The sequence below is a fragment of the Mus caroli genome, unplaced genomic scaffold (assembly GCF_978045245.1).
Source record: "Mus caroli unplaced genomic scaffold, Mus_caroli_1 scaffold_12, whole genome shotgun sequence".
NCBI lineage: Eukaryota > Metazoa > Chordata > Mammalia > Rodentia > Muridae > Mus > Mus caroli.
In genome coordinates, this window is record NW_028227267.1 from 115670788 (window position 1) to 115692603 (window position 21816).

At 45.6% G+C, this 21816-nt stretch overlaps 1 protein-coding gene across 1 annotated transcript in view; it reads right to left on the reverse strand.

Annotated features, from left to right (window-relative positions):
- Nucleotides 1–21816, reverse strand: part of Abcc4 (ATP binding cassette subfamily C member 4 (PEL blood group)) — a 212779-nt gene that overhangs the window by 99190 nt on the left and 91773 nt on the right. Inside the window, exons 14-19 of the mRNA XM_021181507.3 lie at nucleotides 20577–20673; nucleotides 16146–16355; nucleotides 14233–14373; nucleotides 13877–13914; nucleotides 13417–13511; nucleotides 11496–11642 (exon numbers count right to left, since the gene is read on the reverse strand). Coding sequence (XP_021037166.1) covers nucleotides 11496–11642; nucleotides 13417–13511; nucleotides 13877–13914; nucleotides 14233–14373; nucleotides 16146–16355; nucleotides 20577–20673 — 728 coding nt within the window. The remainder of the gene's footprint in view (nucleotides 1–11495; nucleotides 11643–13416; nucleotides 13512–13876; nucleotides 13915–14232; nucleotides 14374–16145; nucleotides 16356–20576; nucleotides 20674–21816) is intronic.

Below are 21816 nucleotides of genomic sequence, written 5' to 3' on the forward strand. Positions count from 1 at the left end.
AGCCAAGACAGCACGCTTCCCGCCAACCCGCTGCGTATGGGAATGTGTATAACGGTTTTAAGGAGAAATGTCTACAACAGACCCAGGTATTTGAACGCCTGGGCCCTAGCTGGTGGCACTGTCTGGGGAGGAAGTTCGTCACTGGGGGGTGGGCTTTGAGAATTTATATCATATGCCACTTCCAGGTCACAGTGTCTGCCCCATACCTGTCTTTGAAGGTGTGAGCTTTCACTTCCTGTTCCAGCTGCCACACCCCCTCTGCTGTTGATTGCTGCTCCTCCCTACCCTGAGACAAACTCTTCCGCCGCCGCCGGAACCATAGGTCAATATGAATCTTCTATAAACCTTCTCTTCCTTACGTTGCTGGCGGTTCTGGTGTTTTATCACAGTAACAGAAAAATAACTAAGCTATCTACCTAGGCGATTGATTTAGAATTTGTCAGTCGGAGGGAGGAAAATCCCTAAAATTGTATCATGTCATCTTTTAACAGTCAAAAAAGAAAAGTTCAACCAATCAATGTTAATTACCTATGTACCAGGCAGTGTCTTACATCACGCATATCCACATATGGGCAAGCACACACACACAGAGTTCTATCAATCCCATGCTACTTATGGTGTTGGAAGCAGTTTGACAGGGCCTCACAGTCTGGCATGCGTGAGGCTGTGATCTGCAGACAGGTAGGTAGCCTCCAAAGTTACATTCTTCACCACATACTACCTTGGCTCACCGTCACCACAGGGAAATTAGGGAGGGGTCATTGCAGTTCCTGCTGAGTAAACCTACCCAACGGTTCATTTCCAAAGTTTCTGCCTTATACACCTTCAATAGAAGGAAATGATATAAAACACATGGTATCATGAGAAACGAAATCTCACACACACGCACAGGACCATGAGTGCCACTGAGGACAGCTGCTTCAACCCAGAGCATCCTAGTCGACAACCAGTGTTCTGTCCACTCTGACGCCCAATCAAAAGCCGCTGTGAGGATGGAGGGGTTAAAAGATGATGTGCAGCCAGGTGTGGTGGCATGCACCTTTAATCCCAGCACTCGGGAGGCAAAGGCAGGCAGATTTCTGAGTTCGAGGCCAGCCTGGTCTACAAAGTGAGTTCCAGGACAGCCAAGGCTATACAGAGAAACCCTGTCTCGAAAAACCAAAAAAAAAAAGATGATGTGCAATATCTATCCCAAACTGAGGTGGTCCCGTTCTGCAGCCCAAAAGCTCACACTTTGACCTGTCATCTTAGCACTTGGTAATTCTAATAAAGAATATCCTAGAAACATTCCTGAAAGCTCAGCTAAATAGTTTTCATCTCCTACAGCTTCTGGAGTGTGGATGAAGGCTGCTCAGACAATGTGGTATCGAAGAAGCTGAAGCTCTTCCCATGGAGCTCCTGAGTTATCGAAGAGGCACTGGATGTACTTGCCTGGACTACAGACCGGATGACCCTTAAAGGAATAGGAGTTGTGATAACCAACTGATGTCTAGATTACACAGTGCCCCCTCTCATCATGCTGGCTTGGCTGGTGATGTCAACACCCACTTATTTAGTCTGAAAGTCAAGGGAGAATGACTTTCCAGTACCCACCACGTGATCACCACCACAGGGAAGGAATGGGGTCACTTTTCCTCACACCAACATGGCCACATGAAGACCAGCACCATGCGAATGCTTTGGCAGCACGTATGCTAAACTTGGAACGATACAGAGATCAGCGTGGAAGACGTGGGAATTCATGAAGGGGTCCATATTCTTTTCCACTTAACTCCAGCACTCAGGAGGCAGAGGTAAGCAGATCTCTGTGACTTCAAAATCAGCCCAGTCAAAAAGCTGTTCCAGAACAGCCAGGGCTACACAGAAACACCCTGTCTCAAACAAACAAACAAACAAAAAACAGGAAAGATGGACGTACAGACAGACAGACAGATGGATGGACAAAAAAAGGGAAAAGTTGGTACTGATGAGAACTTCAGTCTATGGTATACACTAAACCATGTTTAACTTTCATCTTTATGATAAACAATATGGAGATTATAGAGATACAGACTAGCATGAGATACAGTTTTTAAGATGTCAATACTATCTTGTTCTCCAAAAATGGAAAAATCAACGTATAGTCCACACACTGCCCTGCCCCCAGTTAATTTCATGATTCTGGACCATTCTGTCTCTAACAGAAGAATTTTTTCTTTTAATTATCTAAAACTGTTATGTGTATGAGTGTTTGGCCTGCACGTATGTACGCAACACCTGCAGAGGTCAGAAGCAAGCATTGATTACCCTAGAACTGGGGTCAGAGAAGTTGGTGAGTCAGTCACAGAGGTCTGCCGGAAACCAATCCCAGGTCCTCTGCAGGAGCCACTGATGCTGTCAACTGCGGAGCCATTGCTCCAGCCCCCTGTAAAATTGGTCGTGATGACTTACAAGAAAGCAGTGTTTCCTTGTGCATCTATTCTTGTTGGATTGCTTTCTTTTGTTTTATTCTGTTTTGAGACAGGGTTGTTCTTCTACTCCTATGCACTTAAAAGTAATGAAAATGTATTAACCATGGCTCTGACTATGCCATAAAGCACAGATGATCTACATGTGTGCAATTACACGCGTGACAAAATATATGTCAGAACATACCCTGGCACTGAAGTAGTTTTGCAAATGTCCTAGAGCCACAGGTACCGGCTGCCGCTGTTCTTAACTGGGCCTCTGATCTCTAGATCAGATCCTAGGCTTCCCTGAGCTCAGAAGGAGTCCAGCCATTGAGCCAAAAATCTCTAAACTTCTGTTTTAAGTTCAGTGAGAAATCGGAAACTATCCACTAATCCCAAAGTGAGGGAGAGGGGTTACCACCCCCCACCCCGGGCAGGGCTACCTCTTCTAAGGATGTTTTCCCACAAGCTGCACGGTGCTCCACTCTGCAGCACAGGCAGACCTGCAGGCAGGATTTTCCCACCTGGATGACACTGACTGCATGCTGAATAACGTCTGGCTAAAGATTTCCAAACACCCAGAACAAGTCTAAAATAGACTTTCCAGGTGTTCAGGAGGTTGAAACATTTGCCCACGTGATACAATCTATTAAAATGCAAATGTAAAGGGAAAAAAAAAAAGAAAGAAATGAAAGCAAAAGAATTTCCAGACCGGAGAACTTGATTCTGCGATAGCTTTCTACACAACCACAGCATTTTAATAAACTTCCACTCAAAATGCACTTTGAAGCTTGTCGAGTTTTTCTTCTAGATATTAAAGGGCTTCTACTTAAAGAGGGGGATTTTTTCCCCCTCAAAGATTAATCCTGGTTTCCAAGAATGAGAATACTCAATGGATTATGGCTGATTGCAAGATAATATTACTAAGAGAGAAAAATATCATTGCTTGTATTCTATTTCCTGTCGAGACTTCTAGAAGGCACATAGTGCACACAAGTCTTCATAAAGGGATGCCCCTGCCCGGTTCCTGGTTTGAGCTGTTGCATGGTGACTTCTCTGGTGGATCAGGAAAGTGTCTGGGTCAGAGTTGAGCCTTTTGAGTCTGCTGTAACTCAGCCATTGTGATCTTAAATACAGAATCGTGTACTCAAGTCTCCAAACTCCTTCATCCTCCCACCAGCGTGGTTCCAGTTTGAAAACAATTCACTGTGAAGTACCAGGAGAAGAACTTTTGGAAACCTTATCACATCAGAGCCAGTCATTGATGTCACAGATGCTGAAGAGATCCACTCTGAGGCCATGGATGGGAATGAGTTAGGGGTCTGTGTGAACCTAGAGCCCCACCCACAACTCTGGAAATTTCCAATTGTGTCAGTACTATGCAGAATCAAAGAACAGTGTCTGGGTTATTTTTATGTTTTTAAAAAAATAATTTGTTGTCTAGGGCTATTTAGGCTTATGCTTGTGAAGTTGAATTTTAATAGAGGCCCGTAGAAGATAGCCAACAGATGCCTGAGGAGAAAATAAACTTCTCTTCTTACTTGTTGGAGGTCGAGGCCGGGGAACTGAAGCAATCAATCACAGGTCTGTGGCCCCTCCAGACAAGAGCAGGAGAACCTCAATCTGCCTCAACCTCCCATTCTCTACTCGGCCGAAGTCTTAAAACAGATGCGTTTTCACCTGCTTCGTTGGGCCACACAGTTTATAAAACACAACTATGAAAGCACCCCAAACCCCAAGTTATGGAAAGGCTAAAAAGTCCCCTTTCACGAACTTCACTGGGTGTTTGACCGTCCCTCTCCTCAGTTGGTAAACATCTAGGGAACCGGAACCACAGATCATGAATGGCAGCTTCTGAGGAACCAGCGCCGGCTTTTCCATCTGGGCCCTCCCACTTTGTGGACTCGGTCTACAGAGTTATCTATCTGGGACCTCTTGTCAGCTGCTCTCAGGAAAGCAGAGCTCGATTCCATACATGCGCTAACTATAAAACAAAAGGCTGTGGTCATATTCTAATTACCCATCAATCTCCATTGTTCTCCCTGGGCGTAGTTTGGGGAGATGAGACTGCACCTACGAAGCTTTCACCTGCTCTATCAAACCAATATGCGTTTACTCATCAAGTACAAAGTGACCGAACTTGAGTCAGGGAAATGTGGTGATGAAATAACAGGTAAGTTTGAAGACAGCAGGAAGCACAAAGCTAATACAAGACATGGATTTTTAACTATATATAAAAAAAAAAAAAGCAAGCAAACAGAATTCTAGTCCTTACTGACTTCCACACAATACCCCATACTATGCTTTATTCCAGCCAGACTCCCCATAGCTTCAATATTTATTCATGATGAACTTGGTACAGAACTCCAACCCATTTTCTCTGGAAATGTTGCACAAAAGCGGAACTTACATTATGAACATTCCTCAATATACTTTTTGCTTGAAGCACTTCTGGCTCTAGAACTAGCATGGGGGAGAAATCTTTCAAATTACAACACCGTAGGACCTTGCACCTTCAATCCCAGAAGGCAATGGCCAAGGAATGCACACATGCCGAGCTCTAAACGAGCTGGAAACTTAAACAGCACAGATCCCAAATCACTGAATGGCTCACAGTAGACACACTTAACATCGTAGGCATAGAACTTTCCACCTTCACAGAAGACAGATTCACAAGGCTGGTGTTAACTCATACACTAAATACTATAAAGAATAATTATACTTTATGTGAGATAAAATGTCACAGGCTCAATGATGCCAATATTGAGATTTTTCCCCTAGTTTGTTCATTGCAAAATGAGTAACATTTATGATAGAGTGGACAAGGATGAAATATAAATATGCATATAATATTTAATATATGCCTTAGTGGAAAATAATTTGAAATAATTAAGCAAACTGTCGTCCTTTTAACTTTCCGTAATACAACATGATCATCATTTTGAACAAGTTAGCAGCTCCCCAAATCTTATTTTTAAAGGTTCTATTGGACAACTGTGAACACAAAGCTAGCTCTGTCTGTCTCTCTGTCTCTCTCTCTCTCTGTTTGTGTGTGTGTGTGTGTGTGTGTGTGTGTGTGTGTGTATGTGTGTGTGTGATACTCAACTGCTAGTATTTCCATGCCCAATTTATCATGGAGAAAATCCACAAGTAAAGAGCAATAGGAACATTCTAGCAGGTTTAAAGCCGTACAGTAAAACAGTGTAATGTGTACCAGCTGTAGAAAAGTACTCTAGTCATGTCAGTTAGAGAGATCACTGATTAAATAACAACCCCATCAGATGTATGTAACTATGTAACTACTTAAACCTATAACAAAGGCTTTTATTATGCTATTAGCAGTAAATGGGCAACGCCCATAAAATATCACTTAATATCACCCCCCCATAAGAGTCTAAGTACATATAACCATTGTTATGTGGGAAAAAAACATTATTTTTAATACGTGACAACTTGACAGGAATTAATTGCCACACCTACTTCAAACCATTAGCTATTTCAATTCAAAGCAGAAAACATAATATTTACGTGGCTATTGAGGATCACGATGATTAACGTGATCTTTTATGTAACCCTTCTGTACTCGCTCACGTTTGTTATTATTAACAAGGAAAAAAGGAGACAGGGAATGTGTGTTTTTGTTTTGCAACAAAGCTTTTCTGCCGATGACTAAGTTCTTCCTTTGAACAGAAAAGGTCTCTTTACTTAACTCATGTACATGTAAATATATTCTTTACAATGTGCATAAAGCAAGGAAAGGGGTTGTTTGGTTTCTTTTTTTTTTAACCCATGGGCCTTATGCCAGAATTAAAGCCAACGTGGGCAGGATGAGTCCACGGCAGCTGTCAAGACGCCGTTATTCTTATTTTCAACTTCTTACAGCTCATCCGCTCTCAAGGAAGAGAAACTGTCATCTCTGGTAGCTGTATCCACGGCAGATCTCACTGGAAAGGAAGCACAGGGGATGATCTGGCACAAACGGGCATCTCACCCGTTTCCAGCACCACTGCTGAATATTTATGTCGGTGCCAAATGATGACTCCGGCGAGATATTTTAACACGAAGCCGTGCCTTGTAAATCGCCTGAATGATGCTGTGTCAAAACACCTACCATAAATCAGAGGTTTTAAGACCAGTATTTCTTGTTTAAACATGCTACCTGCTCAGCAGAAGCACTTGTGTGAACAGGCATAGATTAATGTGTGCTAAGCAGAGCCATTTTACCTCCACATGTATAGAGCTATAATTTAACAGGCCTATTATTGTCAAGGTAATTTTGACAGTGCTGTATTATACTTGTTAAAATATGCATTTAGCACTAACTCCAGTGGTCACTGGGACTGAATAAACACATGGGTATCCTGCAATTAGATTTCTTCTCTATTGAGGACTTTCTTCTCTTGCTTTTCTGGCAAAGACAAGGTGTGTTGACAATCGGTTTCATCAATGCTGCAGCAAGACAGCCTTTCTTGATGGTACAAACCGCTTCCATGTGGCTTCAACTCTCTTCTCGCTTCCTCAGGAGTTCTTTAGCCACTTACCCCAGATTCTGAAGGCTCTCTCTCCGGGCTGGAGAGCCAGGAAAATAGTAAGACCACTGACAGCCCTCCTCCCTGACAGCCCTCCTCCAAGCCCCTCCTGGATGCAAAGCCTAATTCAGAATAGTTTATGTTTGTGATGTCATCTACAAGCCCAATTTCCCACTCAGTCGAGCTGAGAGTCTTAATCACTGTGCAGTCTCTAGACTTTTTTTATTAGGATGGGTAAGAGAAAGTCTATCTTAAAGTCTAGGACATTCTCAATTTAATATAATTCACATTAAACATACATAATATAAATATATGTTTAAATAACACAAGTCAATATACTTCTTTCCCCACTTTTCCAGCATTTTATTTTTCACAGACTCAACCAAAAATGGTGACACGGAATTGATACTTTTGTTTAACATCATGTGATGCTGCACACACCATCGCTCGCGCGCACATGGCAGAAAAATCTGCCATGGGAATAAACACACTGACCACCACCCCAAGATTAACTCTGTGTCTCCCAGAGAAAACAGACAAGCCCGTCAGCCAGCGCCAGCAACTCTCTTTCTCCCACGCAGACTGACAAATGAGTATATTTCTGTGAACCTGAAGTTGACGCTGTCAGCCACGCGCAGTGTGACCAAAACTGGGCAGCAGAAGACGGGACCACTACCAGCCACTCTCCCGTTTCCAAAAGCAAAAGGGGATGTTGCGTGACTGGATAGAAAAAAAGGACTGTGGCTTCAGACGTCCGTGGAAACCAACCTCGAATTCAGTAATCGTCTCCTCCCCGCTCCCCCTCCACTCCCCTCCCCACCCCCGAGCCCTCACGTTTTGAGAGGAAAACAGCGCTAAGTCAGAACCGACCCTACCCTATAGGAATCAAATACATCCAGCCAAGAGGACCCTTTCTGCCTACTCCAGCGTCTAGTGTTGAGTGGGGAATCAGAGCGTCCTCTGAAATGGCAGGTGTTCCCAAGCAGCAGGTAAAGGTTTCTTTAATGCACCTTAGGGACACTGGGCTCGTAGGTGACTTCACAAATAAAAAACTCTTCTGAATTAGGCTGTGCACCCCAGAGGGGCTGGGAGGAGGGCTGCCGGTGGTTTGACTAATGTTTCTGTCACAATAAATGGCCAAAAAAGAAAATGCCTTTTAACATTTTCTGTGGAGTCTGACAAGGTACAAAGCCACAAAGTAGGAAGGAGGAATTTCCCAAGAAGGCTGTAACAGCAATCCCAGGGCTCGCTGGGTGAGCACTCTGGGCTCTGCGCCTGCAATTCTGCAGCTCACGCTGCCCCCTGGTGGTCAGTGTCAGAAGTTCCCGGCTCCAGGCTCAAGGCTCCCCGTCCAGGCTCTCTGGCAAAGCAAACCTGCTGGGTGTTGTTACTTGGGTTAACACCCTGGACTCAGAGTTTGTTTATAAACATCTTCTTGAACTGCAGTGCTACACATGGAAGGTAAATGTTGGTGTGGAAGATCGGGGCTGCAGCTGAGATGTGAGGCCCTGTAATAGATGTAAGAGCCACTTCTAAGTCACCTCAAAGGAGAGAGGACAGGGGGGAGGTGGGGGCTGAGAACAAGGAAGAGGAAAGAAATCAAGAGGAAAAAGGGAGACCTGGCTTTTGGCAATCTCGGGCCACACACTATTTTGGTTTGAAATTGAACCTAGTTAGGAACTTAAATCAAGATTAAACAGTTATGGCCCCTATTATATAAATCCACTGTGGCTAACTTTGTATACTCACACATGGATCCCACTGAGAAAGTGATTTCTCATCTCATGACTTAGAGAGCCGTGGGCCTTGGTTATCAGCAGTACAGAAGGCTGACGTTAGTTCTGCAATGTCAGCAGACAGAAGAAACCTGTACCTTCAGGTCTGACCTCACTCACTCTCCTTTAGGTACCACTCAGTGAACTTGGGGTGAAAGCTCGATAGCCAGTGTTTCGAGCAGCGTCCAAGGAAAACCTGGGTCTCTGGACTAGGGCAAAGGTCACCCACCGATCAGCACCAGAGCGGAGAGTCTGGAGGACACGGGCCACAAGATAGCAGTACTGAGTAGGGAGCATGGCAAGTCCCATGACTGCAAGACCAAGACCCGTCTAAATTACAGCACATGGTCTCTGAGAATCAGAGGTGGTGAGGGGCTCTGCAGGGGCAAAGCTATGAGGCCCCACTTCATGTTTCTGTAGCATTGTCCTCCTGTGCCTCACTTGCTGGACACTGGATGCTGGCAAGCATCTTCCTAGTTCCCTCACATTATCTAAAATCTGGGAGGATGCCCGGATGCAGGGATGATGAGGCACTCCAGCTGACCTCAGGGGCTCCTGGGAGCTGTCTCTGAAGCAACACCTTCTAAAGACACGTTGCTTGTGTCTTTACATTGCTCAGCCAACACGCTGCGTAACCGAGACGGCATGACACAACAAGGATGCTTCTGTACACATTCTATGTTTCGTAAACCACTACAGTACATAAATAATTAATGGTATAGACAGATTATACATAGCATAATTCATAGGCTGTGTCTCTTCACCATTTCAAAATGTGCAGAATTTTGCTCATATGAAAACTTAAATCTTAAAAAGTTTTAAAATGTATTTTAAGTACTCCACTAAAAGAGGTAAACAATTCGTGTTTACATTTCTGTCATGTAAGGACTATGTTTGGGGTTCATTAGGGCTCTGTTTTCATTGAAGGAAAAAAAAATCCTGCTAATAGACTCAGGACAGAGAAGCAAAATGAATCCTCTGACTTGACATAAAATTAGTTACCCAAGATTTAGACTGGGCCCTAAGTCCCTCAATAAATAAGAAAATCGGTACCAGGAAAAGCTTACGATTCTCGAACATGACGCACCTGGTTAGTAGGACCGGGAGCAGAGTCACAGAACAGCACTGCCTGCTGAGCGTTCCGGGTGTGCGTATAACTCTCGGGTGTCGGCTAAGCCAAGCAGCGACATCGATCATAGCAGCAAATCCTCCAGCTAACTTCTGACCACAGCCCCAGCCAGACCGCGTGTGACAACTGTGGTTCACAACAATCCCGTAAAGCAGGAAAGGTTGGGATTCCACCCCACGGGCAAGAACACTGCACTTCCGGTGAACTTCCAGTCACTGTTCTCAGTCGCTGGGAACCGACGGTGGGGCTGAAGCCACTTGGAGCACTGAAAATCTCTCACCTGTTTAAGTCTCAGTTTTTAATATGATGGATACAGACAATGTCCCCATTTCACGTATGTGAATGCCAAGGTGCGGGGAGATTGAGTACCCGGCCTATGAGCACTGCCGCAGCCATAACCAGTGATTCTCACAGGGAGCCAAGACAGCCACAGGCACCAGGGTCTGTACTTCCCACCAACACATCCTACTTCAAAAATTGCTCATCTGACACAATGCAAATGCTCTGCTCTTGATCCAGCAGCTCCTTAATGGCGGCTGTGTTACCACAGTCCTCCACGACAAGTCCCATTGATTACCACCTGCATAAACAAAGCTGCCCCGAGCCCCACGTCTGACCCCCAGGTGACCACGGTCTGTGAGGATGACTAACGCTTTCTAGGAACTTGGACCAAGGAGCTTCCTGCAGAAGCAAGTGGGTCAGAGGACCATCATGGGGGGCGCTATCGGTTCATGCAAAGACACGATGTCACACAACCAACGCGTACTTATAAGCCACAGAGTTTAAGGTCACGGGTGACAGTAAAACAAAGAAGGAAAGTCAGGGTTGCTGTTCATTTTTAAGACAGTGTTAAAGCGAATGTTGTGGTGCATGCCAGCGTCTCAGCACTTGTGAGGAAAAGACAAGAGAGTTGTTATCAGTTCAGGGTCAGCCTGGGCTACATAGTGACTTCCAGTCTGCCCAGGGCTTCATCAGTTCAGGGTCAGCCTGGGCTACATAGTGACTTCCAGTCTGCCCAGGGCTACAGTAGCAAGATACTACCTCAAAATACCAAATAACGAATATATATATGTTCTATCATAATAAACAAGATAAAATAAAATTTACTAAGGGGTGATCACACTTTGGGGGTTTTAGACTTATCTTCATTATCAGTCAGGTCGAAGTCCGCATAGTTCACGAAAGGAATGGTCCCCCCAAGACAAGAAGCAAGCACACAGCCCCTCATTTCTGGCTCAGAGGGCGGTCCTTCCAGTGAGACTCTTTAAAAGGGGGTACAGGCCAATGTTGTGTATATGCAGTAGGTGTCTTAGAAACTGCGACTACACTCTGTCCGCAAGTTATGTGGGGAGCTCTGGGAGCCGAGTGACAACTGGATTCACAACTCACTCTGCAAACTGAATGCCCATGTGCTGTCACACACACACACACACACACCAAGAGAACTCCATGCAGCTGATATTTAGATTTCCTATTGTAGGAGAGAAGTATCGGGGAAGCTTACTGTAGAGAATGAACAGACACGCAGACTGATCTCCTCCTTTCTCAAAGACCAGAATGCCATCAGACCCTCGTTGCGTGAGTGCATGCCTTAACAAGACACATTTACTGTGGAGCTTGGCGGCTGACTTACCTATTGGATTTCTGTCGAAGAACAACACGGGAGCCTTCAGGATGGACTCAAACATCCTGTTGTGCAAAGTCTGGGAAGCGTTCACAAGGATATAGAACACCAGTAGGGATCTTGCTATGCCAAAAAGGACAGTGACCGCAGTTAAACCTGAAATAAAAGAAAGCAAGGATCCTGAGGAAACAACACATTTCCCTCAACAACCCGACAGTTTATAAAAATATCACTGATCTTCCCCGTAAACATCTAGGTTCTATAAATACGATGCACATTTATGAGACACACTGACAAAAACTAAGTGGTTTTTTTTTCTTACTGAATAGAAAATACCTATGTGGGGTAGGGCAGATAAAGTATTAACTACAGGCTTTAAAAACAAATTGCATGCCCTACTAAACACTCAGAGGAAAGATTTCTGCCTACATATCCTAGCTGGTATTTACAAGTCCCCCAATCTAACACTGTGGTGGGTTCTGATACCATCATGTGGTGCTTGCTCCCACCTTTTCCTTGTAGGAAACCCCCTGAGTGGCTTTAAAGAATTTGAAAATATCACATTGGCTTACACACAGGAAAACTTTGAAATGGTTGAATTGTGAGAACACACAAATCATGTTTTTTTTTTACATAAGATAACTAAATAGTTAACTAGTCGCTCAATGCATGTCTCACGGAAACATATCAGAGTTTAAATGAGCAGTGTTCAAACTCTGTGTTGCATTAAGGCATTCTTGAACCATTCTGCATGGATAGGAAGTGGAGAGGCATGGTGTGCTGTGTCATGCTACACACAGGAGGCAAGCATTCTATCTTGAGCTACCCCCCTAACTCTGCTTCCCTAGTTTCTGTTAGCTTGTAGCTCACACTGCTACAAAGACCGGGAAGAGCTGATGTGGTAAACATGTTGCCTTCTAATGAAGCAGCGTTAACCCCGGAGCTACTTAATTCTAAAACTCCATACAGCTGCGTTTTCCTTGGCTGCCCAGGCTACTTGAATAGATAATGGATCTATTTCCCTTTAGGGTTCGCACAGTCTGCCAGTAGGGATGGTAACCAGTCAGTGGATTTAGGTTTCTTAGGGAGACTTCAACAAAGTTAGTTCCAAACCTCGGTGAATGGCTTCTAACAGCGATAATTCGTTCAAGCCAAGGAAAGCCTGAACAAGTGTCTCCCGTGGGAACACTTGAAATTTTAGATGAGGATTTTCTTTTTAAAACTAACTCTATGCTTTTTCCAAGCACTCTTGTGAAAACAGAGTGGGGTGTTAATATTAGTCTGGCAAACCAAATGTTAAACGAATCACACCGTCGGAGACGTGATAACATTGTTGGTCTCAAGGTAGGAAAGAGAAGGAGTTTTAATTCCTGCACACTGGGCCTCTCCCTGCTTAGCTTCCCTCTTTGGTAATTAGTGAAGCCCGAGAGAGGAGCAGTGTGCTGTAGGGAGCTTTGCATACCTGTGAGGGGATAATGCTTTTATTTGGGGGGCCTTGCTGCCAGAGGATTCCATCCAAGTTCAATAAAGGTCTGGGCTTATTCAGTCAGAATTGGAACAATCCAAGCCACAGGGCGGGGATCTGTTTCTAATCCCCCTGCCCATTCATATAATGATATAAGATTTAGCTAGAGCGACCTATTAGAATAGACAATAGTCACATATTTCCAGTGGCTGGTTTTCTGAACGCTCAATCCTAGTTTAACTTTCAAAATCCAGTACAGAGCAAATTAAGAGTCTTCATTCAACCTCTTTCTCCGGGTAGATTTAAAAAAAAAAAATTATTCTAATTAATTCACAGAGTAATGTGACAGAGTCTCCTAATCTGCTAAGACATTACTGAATCACTCCTAGGAGCTCTGGTTACTCACACAGGCCCATGGTAAGCACCTCAGGCCCTCAGATAACAGACCAAATGGCTAAACGTTACCTGCGTAAATTCCTAAGTACCAGCTGAGATCTAGGGTTTCCGTTATATTTCCATTCGCATTTCTGGTGTTGTTCAGTGCACCTTGCTTGTTTGCCCTATGGGAGGAACACGGGAGGGAAAAAAATTACTAAGGTATAGATTTAGGTAAAAACAAAAGGAACCTAAGCTTAGGAGAAATGCCTTGTGCCAGAAAGCAATTCCCAGCTCACACCATGCTTTATGCGGCTGCCCTTTAAACTTTGACCCCTGACGTTCAGTTCTCAAGGTGCAGGTGACGACCAGATATGGATAAAGAGCAGTGTGGGTCACACCCCACCAGCAAGCCTTCACTTTTCCTCTTCAAGTGACGGAAGGTTAGAATAGAAGGCCTAACAGATCCCATCTCTCCCTAAGACCTATGGGAAAACGAAGCTACTACCTATGGATCGTAGAGCCTTTAATTCTGACCAGAAGAACTTACCAGTGGGAAAGCCACCAGTCCTGAAGAACATAGAAAACCTGTGGAGGGAAGCGAGACACAGCGTTGGCAAGACTTGCGTGACTTCCAAACTCGAAACTCAAAATGGCTGAAGACGTGGGACGGAGAGGAGGCTTCCGGAGTGCTCACTACGACGGTCAGCTGGCTCAGGGCTGTGCCAAGCCCAACTGCCCAGACAAGGTGTCACCACTAAGCTCTAACAAGGTAACCCCACTTTTTTTCTTCTATACAATTCTCGACTGTGGTTCGCAACACCCCGGCTGCTCCCTGCCACACAGCACACCCCACTGTAAACCCATGTGTGAATATCCTGAGAGGGCACAGGTGTCACGATGTACCTGGCCCACAATGTTAAGCAGCACAAGGAAAATGATGAAGAACCAGGATGCGCCCGCCGAGAAGTAATTCTTGTAGGCCTTGAAGCCAATTCTCCCTTCTGAACGGCTCTCCTCGGGTTGCACTGCCTGCGTGTTCTCTGCCTGCGGAAGGTAAGAGGGGCGGTAAGCGAAAGGGAAGCACAAAAGCCTCCGAACGGTGACTGCAGGCAACGCTGCAGGAAAGCAGGCCAGCGTGGGAGAACAGATCGGCGGTAGGATGCACGCTTAACCCACGCAAGGCTGTAAGCTCAAAGGCAACACCAAAGACACCAAGAATGACCGAACGGCTCAAACTGCTAGCCAAGGGGAGTAGCCGAGTGGAAACTTCTACAAGAGAGGGAGGATAACACATCCATTTATGCCGGAATCATCCAAGCTCCCAGGTGTGGAGACTGGGGATGTGGACAGCAAAGACAGCTGTAAGTGTAGTCAGACACGGCATGTTTGGGTTCTGCTCTCACAAACTGAAAAAGATTCGGAGGGGGAAATAGTTGTCTGTACTGAACATGCATGGACACTTTTCTCGGCCTCTACTCCCCAGTAATTCCATGTATCAAGTGTCGATACAGTATTTATATTGTATTGCAAATTATAAGTAATCTAGGGAGGCCGTGAAATATACAGAAGTACTCAGGTTATCTGCACACATGATGCGTTTATATAAACTTGAACTCCCTCAAACCTTGCTATCCTTGGGGGTCCTAGGACCCAAACCCATGCCATGTCAATGCCAAGAGATGGGATGGCCTGCCTACCTTCCTTCCTTCCTTCCTTCCTTCCTTCCTTCCTTCCTTCCTTTCTCCCTTCCTTCTTTCCTTCCTTCCTTCTTTCCTTCCTTCCTTTCTTCCTTCCTTCCTTTCTCCCTTCCTTCTTTCCTTCCTTCCTTTCTTCCTTCTTTCCTTCTTCTCTTCCTTCCTTCTTTCCTTTCTTCCTTCCTTCCCTCCTAAGACAGGGCTTCTGTGTGTAGCCTTGGCTGTCCTAGAACTCACTCTGTAGCCCACGCTGGCCTCAAACTCAGTAATCCCCCTGCCTCTGCCTCCCAAGGGCACCACCAGCTGGCCAAGATGATTTTCTTTTTAAAGGAGCACTAGTGTATACTTGCTTGAAAGGCTAAGGTGTGGTAAAGACATATGCCCTAAAGTTATACATGAACCTATGCTGACTACTGCACTCTCAGTCAAGAATAAGATGCGGCCCGCGGGCTCACGAGGGAGAAGGAAGCTAACTCTGAAAGTCTGTCATGGGCTACATTAGCAGCTCTGTGTCCTTCTTGACTGGGAGCTAACTCTGAAAGTCTGTCATGGGCTACATTAGCAGCTCTGTGTCCTTCTTGACTGAAAAAAGCATCAAAGATAGGCCAAGTAACTCCTGTCAGCCACCTACGTTGTTAATGGGCTACAAATAACAAAAAGTAGCGGATATAACGTGAACACGGCAAGACCCTAAGTCAGTGGTACTCACCCCTGTGGGTGGCCCCTTTCAGGGTCACCTGAGACCATTAGAAAACACATAGACATGTATTATGACTCATAACAGTAACAAAATTACAGTTGTGAAGTAGCAATGAAAATGAAAATAACTTTAGATTTGCCTGTGGTAAATCCTAAACTTCAGACATCCACCAGTCACACAGACCTTTGGAACTTCTAGTAGCATAGCCACTGTTGATGTCGGTGAGGTCCTCCAGCCCACACCCAAGGGAAGGCGACAGCCAGGGCTGGCCCCCTTTACTCTATGTTAATCCTACATTTCATAACACCTTAGAGTCACAGGTCCAACTCCAGGACAAACACAGATGCCACCAGCAGAGTGACTGAACGGATTACAAGGTCTGTAAACGCAAAAGAGAACCATGGGACAGGAGATGAACTCACGTCTTGGCCCTCTGGGGCCCCGTCTTTCAACGAGGGTCTGGATGACTGCTGAGACCAAATTGAGGCCTCGGAGAAGGTTCGGTTCCTGAGTGTCGGGGTTCCTGGGGCTGTGGAGGGCTCTGCTTCCTCGTTTTCTTTCTTTAACAGGGAGCCAAAATCTACACCAGATTTCAGAAACTCCGTGTAAGTCCCCTTCTGCACCATCTCACCCTAAAACAAAAGGAATTTTAGAGGCAGATATTTGTACTTAATAACTCCAATCAACTGGCCAAAGCCAACTGGCCTTCAGTTATGATTGCTTTGGGGGTCTGTGATCCCGGTTGACAACTATGGAGTAGCTCAACTAAGCCACCCAAGTGAGAGTTGTGCTTCCTGCCAAATTCTAGGTGCTCAGCAATATAAAACCAACTTGTCTCGTGCTTTACGGCCCAAACACAATGGGCACTGAAAGGAGCAAAAAGCATAGATGATGGGAGAATCCACCGGGTCAGCGAGGTATAGCGTGTACCTCTGCCTAGGTAGGATGAACTTACCCAGCCTTAGCTGGCTGCCCCCTCGGAGACAAGTCACGTGCAGACTTCCCAGTCTAAATTCCAGACTAAAGCTTGCCCCCAAATTTAAGCTCCTCACCAAAGACTCGACATTCCACACAACATCTAATCAAGTGGTTTCCTCCTGACCCAAGGAGATAATATGCAGATATCTTCACAATGTTTTATCCCATGAAGAGAGACTCAAATGATTTATCTAAAGTCACAAAAGAGTACCGGGCAAAATCCTGGGGCACGGAATCAAAGGAGAACAGCTCTGAAGTGAGAAGTGGTCAGGCTCCACCTTCTCCCGTGCCCTCCCCGCAGCCCCACCCCAATCAAGGTGCTCCACTGAGGAAAATCCCAGTGCTGTTGGGCTTTTAACCGTCTGACAGCTAAAGAATTATGAAGTTATTCCTGATGCACCATGCCCTGCGGCACTTAGAAGGCAGGATTCGATTTGCACACTTGTTAACACAATTGGTAAGATTCAATTTGCACTCTTGTTAACACAATTACGCCCTTCCTCTCAGAATCAGTAAGACACACGAGGAAACTACTGGAGACAGGGCATTTCTGCTGGAGACAGGCAAACTACTGGAGAGAGGGGGCCAAACGGGCAGCCATCCTCTGTGCTGTTAGACAGGGGCCAGACTAATAGTAAGAGCAGGCCTTCCTCTCTCCAGGGTCCCTGCTAGTGGACGAATAAATTGTTGAGTACAAAAAAAAATAAAACTCAGAATCTGCAGGAGGCAGGATCTCAGAAAACGGTCACCATGTGCAGACAGGTGACAAAGCTATTCTCTACCTACTGGCTCTGCAGGCAGGATACTCAGCTCTCTGCACATGAAATTAATTGTTTTCCAGCCTGGGGAATCGGAGTTTTCTTCCCGGGGGGATAGGAAACAGCTGACACACCAAGTTGTTGCTAAGGGGGTAGTCATCCTGCCTTCTATAATCTTCTTTGTGGCGAGGATCTATTTGATGGGACTTTGATTGACAGCTTCCTCGCCTCTCTTTGGTAGCCACATGAAGTATCAAGCAAGCACTAAAGGACCTCTGCGGGCGCTCCACTATCACCACACAGCCTGTGTGCTGTAAGAATGTGTGATCTACCTCTCTGAGAATAACTGCACACAAACATGGGGAACTCTGGCTAACACGCATTTGTCATTTCCATCTTTGGCCAAGGGATTACAGAAGTGGTTTAGATATAGCTTAATTATTTGTGTTCCTCCATGGGTGATGAACGACTTAGTCCTATGAGAGGTTGGGGAGGTGGCATCTCAGTGTGTCTGGTGTTGGGTTTCTTGTGTAAGTTCTTCCTTGTACCCTTCCACAACTGCGGCCGGAAGGGCTTTGCAGTGGGAGTCAACACAGACACTGAGTCTCTGACCCTTTCTGCTTATAAAGTGACTTGTCCTCTCCACCAAGTCTCTCCCCCAGGGCTCAGAAAAAACCACAGACGTGAGGGGAAAGGGCCTATGAGCCAGCAGGGATAGAGGATACCAGGAGAGCCCTCCAAATCAACTAAGCTCACATGAACTCACAGAGACTGAAGCAGCAAGCCCAGGGCCTACATGAGCCTGCACCAGCTCCTCTGTGTATAGATTATAGCTTCCAGTTTAGCATTGTCATGGAGAGTGTGTAAGTGAGTGGGGTCTCTAGTGCTTGTGCCTGTTCATGGCTTCTTGTCAGGTCCCACTTCAATGTGATGTGGTTTTTTGTTTTGCTTTGTCTTACTATCTTTTATTTTGTTACATTACGTTGGAAATTCTCAGTGGTTAACAATGCTGAATAAAGGAAGCAGTAAACATGGGCAGGAGCAAGCTCAGGGGGCTGTTTTCTACCTGTGGTGGAGAACTTGACCCTCCCCCTCCCCCAGCCCCACCCCCTCCCCGCAGAGGATGAGCACCCATACACCAAAGAAAACATGCCAAGGAGGAGACTCAGCAGGTCACCAGCACCTCTGAAAATGTCCTGCTAATTTTGACTTCAGTAGGATGAGTTTTCGTCAGGGGTTAAATGGTGGTCCTATCCCTCAAGACACTGCAGCTCTAAACCTTGGGATGAATGAATGTGACTTTACAGAGAAACTCGACCTTTGCAGAGATAATCAAGCAAAAGTGAAGTCATGCGAGTCCAGGCTGGAGTAATAAGAAAACATCTGGGCAAACACAGCCTGCACCTATGATGACAGAGACAGAACCTGGAACATTTGCAGCTATAGGCCAAGGGAGGCCAAGGGTGAAAGAGGCAAGAAACAGATGTCCCCAGTGCTTTCTGAGACAGCACAGTCATTGGGCCTAACACACCAGCAGGCTTCAGCCCAGTGAGACCGTAACTTCCTAGCATATTCAGTCCCCAGCTCACAACTGTCCCTTCTAGCAGTCCTAGGAAACTGACTCACTGACCTAAGCATATTCTTCAACCTTCTGAACTACAAGACTGACTTCTAATTGCCACTGCTATAGCCTAGTGAGGAAGGGGGTGGGAAGGGAGAGGAAAAATCACAGATGAGACCCCAGTCCCTCCGTGCTAGGTATAAAACAACAGGGGCCATGTCAGTCCAGGTCACTGTCCTGGTCTCGAACCCCAACTCCCTCTAGGCCCAGCTCACTTGGCACACACATGGAGACTCCAAGCTGTCCATCCAAACATGCCCGCCCGGTAATCTCTCTCTAACACCTGCCTCGGTGGCCCTCCCTGTCCCAGCTGTGAACTCAAGCAGGTCAGGAAGCAGCGGCTGATGCAGAGGCCATGGAGGGATGGTCTTTTCCACTGGCTTGCTCAACTTGCTTTCTTAGAGAACCCAAGACTACCAGCCCAGAGGACCCACAAGGGGCCTTTCCCCCTTGATCACTAATTGAGAAAATGCCTTACAGTTGGATCTCATGGAGGCATTTCCTCAACTGAAGCTCCTTTCTCTGTGATAACTCCAGCTGTGTCAAGTTGACACATAAAACCAGCCAGTACAGATACCCTTTAGGCAAACAGTAGATGACAATTCAGGACACATGGAAGATGTAACTTCCAAATTATCTACTGTGACTTAGGTCTTGGAGAGACGAAACGAAAACCTCTAAGAAAACAGTGCCTTCGCCATCATTAATCTCCTCCCTAGAGCAGCTTGCAAATTTGAGGGAGCAATTTTATAATCTGTATGTATGAGGACTAATACAACTGACATTTCTGCTTCCTGCTAGGGTCGTCCTTGTTATTATCTGCTTGCCTGCCTGCCTGCCTGCCCGCCCGCCTGCCTGCCTGCCCGCCCGCCTGCCTGCCTGCCTGCCTGCCTGCCCACCTGCTTGCTTGCTTGCTTGCTTGCTTGCCTGAGTACATGAAACAGGTTTTCATGTATCCCAGTCTGGCCTTGACCCTCTACATAACAACACCTTGAACTTCTGATCCTCCCATCTCTACCTCTGAGAATAAAGAGGTGCACAGCACACCCAGTGGATGGAGTGCTGGGGACGAGACCCAGGCTTTTGTGCATGTCAGGCAGACTCTCTTCCAATGGGGCCACATCCCCAGACCTCCTACTGATATTTCTAGAAGTCCTTTGGATATCCTCAAAGCTGTAAATCTCAACTCCAGGAAACGGATGGAAAATAAAGGAAGGGAAGAGAGCTTCCTGGCTTCCTGAGGAGTCCCTGGAGCTCACTCTGATGGGAAACCCAAGTTTCAACACACCTGAGGCTCTAGCTGGTTCAGTGGACATCTAAGTTACTCACACTCGGGTCGTGCCTTCAAGAAACCCCTAACATTGCTCTTGGGTCTGTTTTACTTTCTTCACAAGGGCATTTCTTTCTCTGAATGCCGATGCTTAAAATGTGTATTTAAAAAAAAAAAAATCTCCTAACAAACTCTGAGTCTGCTTTTTAAAAAAGGAATTACTTACATCTTTGAGTATGAGGATGTGGCTTGCAGCTTTGAGGTACTGTAATTGGTGAGTCACTAAAATGGTGATCTTCTCGTGCAACGCCTGACAGATACACCTGCCAACGGAAGCCGCCAGAGGAGAAAGCACATTAGCAGGGCTCTCACAGCTATAAACAGATGCTCAAGCCATAACGAGAGAATGGCAACACAGCAGCAGTGTGTATTTTAAAAGATGTTTAAAGGCAAATTAGATACAAGCTGGAGAGACAGGTTAGTAGTTAACGGTAGACACTGCTCTCGCAGAGGAGCCCAGTTCTGTTCTCACCACCCACGCTAGGCAGCTCTCAACAGCTATAATAACTTCAACTTCAGGCCCATCCAAGGTCCTCTTCTGGGCTCTGAGGGGACTTACACTTACGGGCATATACCCACCCAGAGACACACATACATGACTGAAAAGCAATAAAAATGAATCTTTGAAATTACATACAAGAATAAATGAATGATCTGAGCTACGTACTCAAACCCACTGCAAGCACCTGCGCCTTGCGCTAACAGACTTTGAAAAGTAGCCAACAGAAAGGGCTTTGACTGCTCATCTTTCTTCTCAAACTTAAGTTTAATGATTATGAAAATTTACACATTACGTGACCAAAAAAGGAATTTGTGCGGCGCATGATAAAAGCAGCTAAACAAAAATAGTATTCCAAAACTTGACTTGACTAAAATCCTAGTTATCTTTTTTATATATATATGCACATGGTATGCAAGTGTTTATGATGGAGACCAAAGGTCAACCTTGGGTGTATATTTTTAGGTACCATCACCTTGGGGTTTTGTTGTTGTTGTTGTTGTTGTTGTCGTTTGGGGTGGGGGGTTAAGATTCATTTATTATGTACAGTGTTCTCCCTGCATGTATGCCTGCATGCCAGAAGAGGGCATCAGATCCCAACACAGATAGCTGTGAGCCACCATGTGGTGGCTGGGAATGAACTCAGGACCTCTGGGAGCGTAGCCAGTGCTCTTAACCGCTGAGCCATCCCTCCAGAGTCTAGTTAGCTTATTGTGATACAGGAATTGAAGAAGTGGACTTACATCATCACATGAAAATGCGGCTTTCTTGCTTAGATGGTGCATAGGTGCTAACTTACAATGCCTGCGTTGATTAATAAAAGTTCTTAGGGACTAGGGATAGAACTCAGTTGGCAGAGCACAGGCCTAGCACATACAACGCCCTGGGTTCAAACTCCAACACCACA